The sequence below is a fragment of the Protopterus annectens genome, chromosome 6.part0 (genome assembly GCF_019279795.1).
Source record: "Protopterus annectens isolate FY-2018-M chromosome 6.part0, PAN1.0, whole genome shotgun sequence".
Classification (NCBI taxonomy): Eukaryota; Metazoa; Chordata; order Ceratodontiformes; family Protopteridae; genus Protopterus; species Protopterus annectens.
This window is the reverse complement of record NC_056737.1, coordinates 1,571,496,669-1,571,509,841: the sequence shown is the minus strand read 5'-3', so window position 1 is coordinate 1,571,509,841 and position 13,173 is coordinate 1,571,496,669. Positions and strand designations below refer to the sequence as shown.

The 13,173-nt window shown below is 38.6% G+C and overlaps 1 protein-coding gene across 1 annotated transcript in view; it reads right to left on the bottom strand.

Annotated features, from left to right (window-relative positions):
• LOC122804856 (TGF-beta receptor type-2-like) overlaps positions 1-13,173 on the bottom strand; it is a 1,261,414-nt gene that overhangs the window by 73,141 nt on the left and 1,175,100 nt on the right. The window contains exon 7 of the mRNA XM_044075019.1: positions 7,755-7,896. Coding sequence (XP_043930954.1) covers positions 7,755-7,896 — 142 coding nt within the window. The remainder of the gene's footprint in view (positions 1-7,754; positions 7,897-13,173) is intronic.

The window sequence follows — 13,173 nt, the reverse complement described above, 5'->3', positions numbered from 1 at the left end:
GCCCATGGCAAACCCCTTTCAGGCCATTTTGGGGTATATGAAATTACAAAATAATAACCACCTACCTTGAGACATTAGTAATGCAGAAAAGTTCAAGTTATGCTGAAAAACATGTTTTTTTTCAGTTTTGGGTAGTAGTCTCTTTTAACAAATAGTTCTGATTAAACAAAAAAGTTGCAGGGATTGTATATGAATATTTTTTTAAACAGAGGGAGGTATATGCAGTGCAATATCATCAGTATACACAGACTGCCAGGTTTTATGTAAGAATATTTGTTACTATAAAGACTTGTTCAAAACCTAGGTCATAGAAAGATAAGATAAAGGCAGCACCCCAAAGAAGGGAAGGAGGAGAGGAAGCACAAGTACGCTAAAGAAGAAGAGATGATATAGTTGTGATAATATTACATTACATTTTGTGCAATAGAGAGTTATGGCACAAAATTCTATAGCTATACTAGTGCCAGTTTAACCAGGAGTGGTACAGGTACAGAAACATTTATCTATTAGGTGTTGCTTCAGTCGACATTAAAAGCAATTCAGGTTGCAGACTGTTCTTAAGGGGAGTGGGATGGTATTCCAGCAATTAGCAAGGCACTGTGAATACAGGGAGTAGCCTGCAGAAAAATGTACACATTTCTCTAAACTTTGTCTTTATAGACTAAAAAAATGTATGGTTCATGTCTAGGTGTTGCCCCTTCAGTCCTAAAAGGAATTTTTTAAAAATAGCTATTTCTGTCTCTAAGCATAGTGTATACATATAAATGTTGCAGATATTATTTCAGATGATTGTTGTAGGATTTATAAACCATAATATTTGCAAGAAATACTCAGGATAAATGTACTAATTTAGACAGGTAACCTGTTGGCGGACAAAGACTGAATTCTGAAGCATCACTTGCCTGCAATTCAGCTCGCTGAGAATCAGAGCTCCTTCATATGAAGTTGCTGCTTGCAAGCTGTGCTAGCAGTGAATGCCTTTTTGGGGAGAATTCCCCCTTCTTCAAGTTGGTATAGCTGTGGAGTTTGTATATATACGTTTGGGGGGGTGAGGGATTTTCCGGGGGTAAAAAGTAAAAGTGTTTTTTCAGCCTTTTTTAGGGGGCAATGCAGTTCACGGATTCTAATACTCAGTGGATTCAACTTCATCCACTCATAGTGGAAGCAATTTATATACATTGAATATGCTTAACTCTACCTTTGTTCTTGTACATATCTCCAGACTTTCACGCCATTACCCACTATGTAAATATAGTCCTGGGATCCACCACTCTTCTCATGAATCAATATTTTTCATAACTGCATTGACACTTTCATTTCCAGTTAAAGGGCCACTGTGGTGTAGCGGGTAGCGTTGTTGCCTCACAGCAAGAGGTTCTCCCATTCGATTCTCTGCTGGAGAGCCTTCTGTGTGGAGTCTGCATGTCCTCCCCACAGTCAAATTTATTTATTTTATTTATTTTATTTTACATTTGTTAACCGGGCTGGTCTAACTGGATACATATCCGTTTTCAGTAGAGGCCCGAGGAGAAAAGCTCCAATACACAATAGAAGTACATATTTAAATTGCAAGATTCAAAGTATTGTTACAACAAGAGAATACAGCTTACATATGCAGGAATGAAAATTTACATAGATGTTATATAAGACTAAAGGACAGACAGGAAATTATACACAGAACATTGATTTCGTTAAAGATACTGAAAAATAGACTGAATCTATTTTAAAATAGACTGAGTCTACAAATGACATCTAAAGACATGCAGGTAGGTGTGTGCGTGACTGGGTGTGCCTTCTTTGAATGTTGGGTGTCGGGCTGGCAACTCGGCACCGTAAAAATCAACTGCCAGTCATTAGCGGACAGGAGTTCCACTGTGGCAACCCCTAACCAGGATAAGCTGAAAGACATACATACATATACTTTCATTTCTAGTTATCTCCTTTTCCATCAACTTCCTTTTCATCTGTACCTTTCTACCCCGCTCTTAAGGATTCCACACAACAAGATTACCCTACTGTTGTGCATAGTCCCAGGATTTTCACAGCATCCTCAGACACTGGTTAACCTGTTCTTCTCAGATTCTTTGTACCTTCCTCTTCCCTTTCTTTGTTAATTTGAGCATTTTGCTTGTAAAATGAGCTGAGTTAAGCAAACCTACTAAACGCATATGGCAGCAAGGTGTCTTATATGTTCATAGGTAAGTACTAGGCTATCTGCCTTTACAGGCCATTTTAAGTCTAGCCATTTCCCCTTTTGGTGCTTGAATTAACCTCTCCCATTTGTTGTTAGATTGGCTCTATCCATCCCATGGTTGGTAATTATACATTACTCCTTGTGAGAATAACTGGAGTTATGCCATTGACAATTTGAAGGGACCCATGTATGGGATAGTAGTACAGGGGGCAGTCTTGGGGTAAATGTTTTGTTTCCTATCCATACATCCAAGTTGCTCTTGAATATGGATAGGGATGAACTTTGTTCTTTATGAATGGGGAGGCTGTTCCACTGCAGCAGTATCTTCTGTGAAATATACCTGTCCCTGCAAACCATTCCGTTGATGCTGCAGAATAGGTTTAGATCCCTATGTAAAGCAGTAAATCCATCAGTACTGGGTCAGAGGATGCCCTGTATGCCAGAATCAGGTCACCTTTTAACAGTCTGTAGGAAACTGAACATAGTGACAGGGCTTTGAGTCAGTCCATATATCATATATATTGTTTAGGCCTTGTATCCTTTTAGTAAGGTATCTCAGTGGATATTCCAGTTGTTGCATGTGTTTTGACTGATACATGCCAAAAGGGGAATTATACTCAATGACTGACTTAATGAGAGCTTAGCAAAGGGGGACAATGCCATCTCTAGATCTAAACACAGTCCCTGTGTTTATAAGCTGTGCAATATAGAAGGATTTTCTTAGAACAATGGATATATGTTGGTTGAAAGTTAGGTCACTGTCTACATAAGTTCCCAAATCTGAACAACTGGGTCACCTCTTAGGGGCATACTATCAAGGTGGTAGTTCCCTATGATAGATGACTTCCCAAAGGATATTATAATCCATTTTTTAGCATTTGATTTCAGTCAATGATTTTGGCACCGGCTATTTATTTGGGACAGGATGGCTAAGTCATTTGGGGATTCAATGGCTATTCTTAGTTTGCAGTCATCTGCAGATCTAGTCACCCAGAGTCCCTTGAGGTTGGCTTTTACTTCAGAGAAGTAGATGCCAAACAGGAGAGGTCTGTGCACAGAACCCTAGGGGGACTTCACTAGTGAGTGATCTTTTTGTGTAGGTAATTTCCTCTATTTTTGATTTTCAGCATCCTATATATGAGTGAATTGGTAATCCAATAGGTGACATAGTGGTGTATGTTCCCAAGTTATTTAGCTTTTGTACTATGTCTGAGTGGGGGATTATGTCAAAAACTTTGGTCAGACTGAGGTATGCAGTATGTACTGTTTTTCTTTTATCCATTACTTTGGAGACCTTTTCAAAAAAGGTCTTCTGACAATTTAGGCCTGAAACTACTACAAATGGATAAAATGGATGTCTTCCCCCTCTAATGATTCACTGGATTAAAACATTATTCTGTTGTTCCTGTAAATAACAGTTAGTCTGATCAGTTATGAGACTAAACTCAGTCTCCAGTAACAAGAAATTAGGAACAACTACATTCAGTACCACGGTCGGAACAGACCCCATTCCTAAGTCAAAGTTTGATTAAAGTTCATGAAATCATATTGTTCCAGTCTCTGATGTCAGCTAAAAGTGCTCCAAGCAGTACCTGCAATACCACTAGAACTGACTCCTTCTGTAATTCATACAGAGTTACATGTATCAGTAGCATATTTAAATATGAGTGTAAATTCTTTTTATGAGACCCATTGGTCCTACTACTGTTGGAATTGTCTGGGTATCCTTCTTTCATTTTGCCCTCATTTCAGCCTACAAATCCTGGTATGTTATGACTTTGTGTCTCTGTATCCAAGGCACTGTAGTCACTGGGTATAACACTTTCAATGCTTTTGTCTTCTTTTCATGGACTACTATATCTGGTTTTCTCACATCTATTTTTTGAACTGTTAGTAATGGGTGATCCCATGTGATATGTTTCATCATTGCCTATAAAGTTTTGTGACTCATATTTCCAATGCTTCTCAGCTATTTCAATACTGTAATGTTTGCACGGGTCTATACTGAATGTTGGAACATTCAAAATTTCGAGTCTCATATGGTCGACACCATATGATCTGATTTTTGAATGTTCGAACGTTGTAATGGAGATCTCCGTACAGCATGAAATGGGAAGATTTCCTTTTTCTACACTGTAGTGTAATCCCGGAGTTGGTATTTTAAAAGAGCTGGGGGTGTGGGGGGTACAGCACCCCACATGGGGGGTGCAGGGCAGCTTGCCCCCCTCCTTTGAGCATTCAGGTAGGTGTCTTGTGTAGGTTATTTTTTTATTAGACGAACTTTTGAAAGTTTGATCATATAGTGTCAACTATGTAACAGTTGAACTTTCAAACGTTCGATTATCTAATGTAGACCTGTTTGCACAACCCGCAATGCAACAGTCTTGTTACATTATTATGCCTGTCAGTATACATGCCGTCTGCCATTAATGTATCACACCCAGCAACAAGATGTGAGACTGTTTCTGATACCGTTTTACAAAATCTGCATTTGTCTGTTTCTCTGACATATTCAATGGACTTTGTAAACCAGTCTGTATGTAGTCCACTATCCTGGGCCACCAATATTAACCTTTCATCTTTTGGCTTAAATTCACGTCTCCTTAATCATACCTGCATCAGATCCTGATTGACATGAGGTGGAGTTTTCTGTACTTGCAGTTATATTTATGCCTTTTCCACATTTCTTGCCTTTTCATCTGATAATTCAACTTATATTATGTGACTCCTGTAAGACATGGCTAACTGTGATTAAGTTTTACTGATCGGTGCATTCAATGGGCTTATTAGGAACTTTTGTCTTTTTTTTTTCCACAGAAACAATTAAAACCCAGAGTGATGGCAGATTAAGATAATTTTCCAAAGTCAGTCTATACATTTCTGTGTTATTTAATGTGACACTAATTCTAAACTTTTATTTATTTATTTATTTTTATTTAACATTTGCTTACCAGGAATGTCCGAACTGGAATGAAGCCAATTTTCAGCAGAGGCCCAGGGAGAAATGCTCCAGATGGTAACGTGGGAGGAAATCCACACAAATGCAGGGAGGCCATGCAGACTCCACACAGAAGGTGCCCCACCTAAGAATCGAACTGGAGAACCTCTTGCTGTTAGGCGACAACGCTACCTCTGCACCATTGCCCCATCCTTTTGCCAGCCGTTATTTCAAATTTGCAAATAACTACAACATCGATTCTAACTGCCATACATTTATTTCATTCCCTTTTCAGTTTCTCTCATTTTGGCCATACAATTCATATTGCTCTTTAACTGTCTCATGTTACATTCCACTTAAGTATAAGACAGTGTCCTTTGTTTATTACAGATTATTGCTATGAAAATGCATTCTATGATGACCTTGATATCTCTTAAGGCACTTTAAAGCCTCTGTAACATCCTGTTTTGTTTGTTCTTTAAATCAATGAAAAGGTAATTCAATATTTTCTCATGCATTTTCTGATTTGTACCCTGCATGATATCAGTTGCTGTTGTCTGAATTACCTGTAGTTTACATCCTCACAAAGACTGTCTCCAGAATTATACAGTTAATGAGGGAACTATAAGAATGTTAGTTAACTATTATTTCAGCTTCAGCAGTTTTAATGTTTTTATAAAAAAACAAGAAATAAAATCAGACAAACTAATTGAATAGAATTATATAGAGTTCAGTGACTGGATATGACTTCTAATTATACAATAAAACCTCATTACTATTTGAAAATGAGCATGCTGATTGGACAGCCTAAGCAGCGTACCTGTTGTAAATCGAGCATATACCAATAGAAAAAGTCCAGCCACTGAAGTACCTTTGAACAACCAGACTTTCTACTGGCATATGCCGGGGACAGAGCAAAATACAAAAAAAGCAGGTACATTATGAGAAACTAAAGAAACTGAACAATATCTAATTTTCCTTGTATTTCTGCAGTTTTCCTCGTAAAATTGCTTTTTTAACAATTTAAAAAAAAAAAAAACAAAACTGGGGATTCTCTTTTCTCCATTGCTTTTCCTTCTCTGCACTGATATTCTGTGCAAGAGTGGGAACGAAAGTCCCATGTGCATGGATAGTACATCAGCCTACAGAAGACAATACGGAAGACTGAAGTGTCATTATACAAAGACATTGTTTAAGAAAGGTAAGCAATGTCTTTATTAAATAATATCATTGTATAATAGCAATAATCCACTCCTTTGTGTGGGCATATCAGGACTTACCCATGGTTGGCTTTGCTTAATCATTCAGGCTTTTCTCTCATGATCAAACCACACAAACCATGGAAAAATCATGATATACCCAAACACAGTCATGGATTATTGTTTCATTATGCTACAGTGGCTTTATCTCAATCACATTTTTATGAACTGTATTTGGTCTTGTTGTCTTCTCAAGGCTGTACTGATCCACTTTGCACTGTACAAACATGAGTGACCAGTCTGATGCCAGCACCTGTACACATTATGTTACTGATATGATAATCTATCTCAGAATCTCTGCTCTGCAGCGCCCAAAGCAGAGCAGAAGAACTGAACTGTTATTACAGCAGGCTCTGATGCATGCACACATTGTTTTCATACTCCTATTCTTGTTGTTTTCTTTTACTTTTTACTTTATTATGTTTGTTAATTGGGGGTGGCCACTGTGGGTGCAGAGGTTAGCATTGCTGCCTCACAGCAAGAGGTTCTCCGGTTCGATCCTTGGCTGGGGTGCCTTTTTTGTGGAGTCTGCATGTCCTCCCTGTGGTCGCGTGGGTTTCCTCTGGGTGCTCCGGTTTCCTCCCACATTCCAAAGACATGCTGTAGGTGGATTGGACACTCTAAATATGCCCTAGGCGTGAGTGCTTGTATGTGTGTGTACCTTCTGTGGAAGGTTGGATGCCAGGCTGGCAACTTGACACTGTAAAACTCTACTGCCAATCATGAGCGGACAGGTGATCCGCTGTGGCAACCCCTAACTGGGAAAAGCCAAAAGAATTAGATGTTTGTTAATTGGAGTTTTCCCTGGTCCAAGAGGATTCATTTCAATCACTGCCTGTGGGGCATTGTTTATATATACATGAAATTAAACAGATAAAATATACATACACAAGAAGACAGACAAATTCAAATGAATACTCATTGTGTAAACATGTACATTGTTCACAGAAGCTGCTTACTGACAATAGATTGCTCACATTTCCTGTATATGAAGACTGAAAATAGTATGCCTGAATATAGGAAGGTATGACATAAAGGTGACTGTAAAGTAGAATTTGATTAATTGGAGTCAGATTTCTGTATGAAGAAGGGATATTTTCAGTATTTACATAATGAAGGATTTATTGCCTTAATGATGACAATATCTGTGTTTATTTTTGCATTCTAGGTAAAATATATAATTAATTATATATTTTTTGCACCATGTGTCTTGATTAATGCTGAAATATCTGTTTTCTACTTATGTTATTGATCAATTTTGATGTCCTTTTCTCACTGTAATACGCAAACCAGCTTGCATTCATCATGTTTTACAGTAATGAAAAAAAAAGAAGAGAATATATTAAATAATGAAAGCTCTTACCACCAGTGGCTTCACATCTGGAAGCCATTTCCCATAAAACCAGGGCCATGGAATAGACATCTATCTGTTTGAAGGACTCAACATCTTCTAAGTTCACTCTTGATTCCAAGACTTCAGGAGCCATGTATCTGGCAGTACCGACCTAAACAAAGCAAATGACCAAATTACATGACACTTCAGGAGCCATGTACCTGGCAGTACCGACCTAAACAAAGCAAATGACCAAATTACATGACACTTCAGGAGCCATGTACCTGGCAGTACCAACCTAAACAAAGCAAATGACCAAATGACATGAAAACTTAAAAACAACTCATACAAGTTTTCTTATCTAGAAGAACGGAATAATTTACATAAATGATGATCCTAACATCTCCAAGCTAAAATGCTTCATTGCACTTCGTGTATGAATAAAAAGAAACAAAGCTGATAAACTGAGCTCTGTGAAATCTTAAAGGCAACTACACCCTTTCTCCAGAGTGCACTTTCTTCCCTACAGAACGATTCCTATGCATTCAAATATTTAAAAAAACAAGCATGACTTAGAAGTCTCTTCCCCCTGTGACCTTTCTTCCACAGTCAGCTTCCTCAATGCATACCATGTTGGAACTGAATGAAATCTTATGATATTTTGTATATAGAAATCTCCCTCTTATTGCTGCATCATTTTTTTATTAAATGCAAACGTTTTTTTTTAAACTAAGGAAAAGAACATACAGAGCAATGTGCCCAGTTGTAGTTTTTTTTTTTAATTTCACACCTACTGAGGTCATAAAATTGTTCAGACTAAAGGTTCACACCTCTTTGATTGCATATTGCTCCATAAACTCTTTTTTCCCTTCCTGAGACAATAAACTTGTTAAGATTTTGTTGTCTGGAGGTGATTAAATCCAATAACTATGGAAAGCAACTTTGCTAATTAGCTGGTGTTTGCAAGCCAAGAAATATGACACTGTCTGACTTAGGGAAAGCAGGATGAAGGTAGACAGGATGTGAAAGAAAGTTATTTGTTTATCGTTGCAAAAACTTTTCACACATGGTGCAACACAAAGTAAGGAAACAAATATGTAAGAGTCACTGCAAAGACTCACTGACATTCTTACTGAGGATTCTCAAGTGTCACAGTATTTCTCGCTACTTCCATTCTAAGTGAATGGGACTGTAATCTAACAAGACAGACTAGGGCACTGTTACATCATCAGCTGTGCCTTCACAATTTATTATGGGCAAAAATAGCTTTCCAATAAAACAAGATCATGCCAGTACTTCTGCATCCATGAGGGCATTCAAGGTTAGGAAAAAAAAAATAAAATTAGTAGTAAGTGGTTATTGTGCTGATGGCAATTTCGATTGTGTAGAACTTCATGACTCAAGAATCACGTATATATATATATATATATATATATATATATATATACACACACACACACACACATATATATATATATATATATATATATATATATATATATATATATATATTTACAGTTTCTGCCTGTAGTGGCCCTTTAAAGGTTCAACCTTGCAACCCCCCCCCCCCCGGTTGAATCTCTAAAGTTGTGCTTTTTTAATCAGCCTTTTCTAATCCAGTTCTCTTACTTATAGTGATCTGCCAGACTGTCTAAGTACTCCAAACTACACAAAATGTATAAAATATTCCTCCTGCAGCAGTATACTACCACTCTTCCTTTTGCTAAGCCAATTGTCTGACTCTATGAACCCCTAATATAAATACCTTCAAAAACCCAGTGGACACTGGTTTGCTATTGCTGCAATAGACTGAAAATTCATGATCTGTTCCCTTCACCAATCAGCAACAAGGGTATCCTCTGTGTTCACTTACATTAGTGACATCTGGCTTTGGCAAGAGTCCTCCTGATGTTCTACCCACCCAAACCCATAACATTTGAATCCACTGGCTATTTTCAGTATCATGTAGTTAGCTGTATGCATTTATAAACATGGACAATCAGTGAAGTCAAGCCTTGATTTTGATGTAGAGAAAACATCATGCAAATATAGAACTTGTTGATAGATAAAGACCATATGGCATTTGGTCACCAAATCTGCCTAGTACCTTAGTTAATAAACAAGCTACATTTCTTGTTAACAAAGTTTTTGCATCTTCCTAAATCTGTCTAGAATTGTTTTATACATTTTTCATACCGTTTTGAATTTCAGCTTTATTTTAAATTCTTTAGGAGGGGTATTCTGTGCAGTCTCCATGACATGGTGTAGAGTGAGCCCACCTGTGCATTGCCATCACCATATCTAACACATTCACAATCACTCAGAGAAAATCCAGAAGGTAGCAAACCCAGTTCTTAGGATTAGCTTGACAATTATTTGACAGTGCCAGCAGCAGGATGAAAAAGAATGCTTTCCTCAATTCGTCCATGACCCCTTTTCCCCATTTTTGCAGATGGAGTCAGTGCCACATCAACAGTGACCGTCATATACAGCCAGTGCTCACAACACCCACTTCTTCGATACTACAGATGCAGACATGCACACACACACTTTGTTCATTTGCTTACTGCATGTCTTTGGAAACCATAGTACTGGGAGTAAAAACACATGAACACAGGGAGGACATGCAGACTCTACACAGAAGCCGCCCCAGCCAAGAACCGAACCCAGAACCTCTTATAGTGAAGTGACAATGCTGTACACACACACACATATATATATATATATATATATATATATATATATATATATATATTAATTACATACTTACCATGCCATTTGTGACATTCCTGCCTAACCTGAACTTCCCTTTGCAAAGACCTCTTTAGGGTTCCTGCACTGCAAAATGATGCCCCCATTCTCCCTAGCTTGGTGATGCCCATTGCTGAAGATAACTCCTCATTTAGGTCATAGCAACCATCCACTATTTAAAATGCAGCATGTTTGAGGCTGAATAAGCACTCTGTAAAATGGGTATATAGGAGATAAAGCATTTTCTTGCTCTCCTTAAAGCATTGTTCTCCTTTACACATCATGCAGGCACTCTGGAATGGGCACTATCAGAAGATGCCATTCTCCCAAATCTCCTATAAAAATGGTGATGTTATCATAAGAAAAAGATGGTGGCCCACAAATCATATCTACAATATGATTGTGACAAACAATTGTCAAGCTCATCCTAGGAATCAGTGCTTGCCTTTACATGTCATGCAGGCACTCAGCAATGTTGCCCATCAGATGCCATTCTCCCAAACCACCTCTGAAAAAGGTGATGTTATGACAAGGAAGAGATGGTGGCTTGCATATCATACATACCATATGATTTCAGCAGTGTAGCTACTTATGATGCAACATGACCTGTGTACCTGATCAAGTCTCCTGAATGAGTTCTAGTCCATGAACTGTGAGAGATGAACATAGGCAGTAGGCTACATAGTATCAAAATACAATAATTCATAGGCATTAATGCCTCCTAACCTAATCTATCTACATGATGCAGAAGTAGGTATAAACCTGTGTAGTGTTGGAGGCAGGCTGCCATAGTCTAGACTAAGATTTGTAGAATATTGAAGCTATATTACATATTTTGACAACATTATTAAAATGAATATCATCATTATGTGGGCTTATAAGCAGCATAAGGAAGCCCAATATACTCTGAAAATGTAAGGAAAGCAGCATATTGTCTACATTATTAATGATGTCCACCCTTCCACTACAATTTATTTCACAAAAGGCCTCCAAAAGGAATGCCTGTATGTGACTCATGTTTGTAGAAGGTAGTGATGACACAGTAGCTGACAATATGAAAACAGCCTGTCCCTGTACCTGCATGTCAGTGTTATAGGTTCATAGGTGTTTACTAGGCTACATATTACTTATGTCCCGTACTCTTTTAGTGAGGAACCTCTGTGGACGTTTCCAGTTGTTGGATATGCCTGGTTAGGTACATACCAAACGGTGCATTGTACTCAGTGATAGGTCTAATGAATGCTGAACACAGTGGAGCAATGACTTCCTTGGACATGGATGCCATATCCTTGTTTATAAGTTGCACAACATATAATGATTTCCTCACCACTGTAGACACGTGATGATCAAAGACTAGATTACTATCTAGGTGTGTCCCTAAGTCCCTGACTACTGGGTCAACTCTAAGGGGTGTGTTGTCAATATGATAGTTACCAGAGATGGATGACTTCCCAAAGGATACTAGTATGCATTTCTTAGCATTTAGTTTTAGTCCATGGCTCTGACACCAGTTGTTCGCCTGTGTCAGCCCCTCCTGGAGAACATTTGTGTCAGTGAGGGATTCAATAACAGCTCCTAATTTGCAATCATCTGCAAATTTATTTGACATTGGCCTTGACTTCAGAGAAGTAAATGCCAAAAAGGAGCAATCCCAGGACTGATTCCTGGGGGACTCCACTTGTGACTGGCCTCTTTGTAGAAGTGGACTCCCCAATTCTAACTTCCTGTGTCCTGTCTGTGAGCCAGTTGGCTGTCCACTGGGTGACATACGGGTTTGTACCTACCCTCTTGTGTTTGTTAACAATGCCTGAATGGGGTATTGTGTCAAATACCTTGGCCGGGTCAAGGTAGGCAGTGTGAACGATTTTGCCCTCATCCATTGCTTTGGTGACCTTCTCAAAGAAGTCCACTAGGTTGAGTAGGCATGATCTGCCCTTTATGAAACCAAACTGGGTTGGGTCAAGTTTCTGGAGGTTTACTATATCTCTATTGATCATCTCCATGATAATTCTTTCCATGGCTTTACATATAAGAATAGTGTGTTAAAGTAATCATATGGCCAGTCTAGTGTTTGTGTTTGCCTATGGTGGTAAGCACAATAGTCATGTGTCTACAAATGTTCCCCTAACATATATTCCTGTATCTTTTCCTGTAGCTGTTATATGGCATAGTCACTGTCATTACTTTGATTATTGCATGGTCTCCACAGATTACCCCTTTGTCTGTAACTGACATTCTATCTGTCCCAACAGCATACAGTCTATATCTCTGTGTTATGTGTTCATGGATGTTTATATGTCTCTAAGGTGAGGTGGATGGCAGATCTGGACATTTTCAGCCCTGCTGAAATTGATGTCCTGCTACAGGAAATTAGGACACATAGATTGTACCTGTTGGGGAGAGGAAGTGCTCACCAGTCTTTATGCAACCAGACTTGGTAGGCAGTGGTCCATGACAAGAATTCTGTATGGTGGGGAGTCGGGGTGCACTTGTAATGTATAGCAGTGCCAAACTGTGTTACTGACACATCACATAATATCAAGGCAAAGGCATGCTCGATGTCAGTTGAAAGGTTGGCCACAGGGTAAAACCACCTGGAAGCAACAGACTGATAGACCCAGAAGAATGTTGGTGTCCTTGCAGAGGATCACTGGTTCTGGGATTAATTCTGGAAAACGGGATGCTGACATAAAAATGG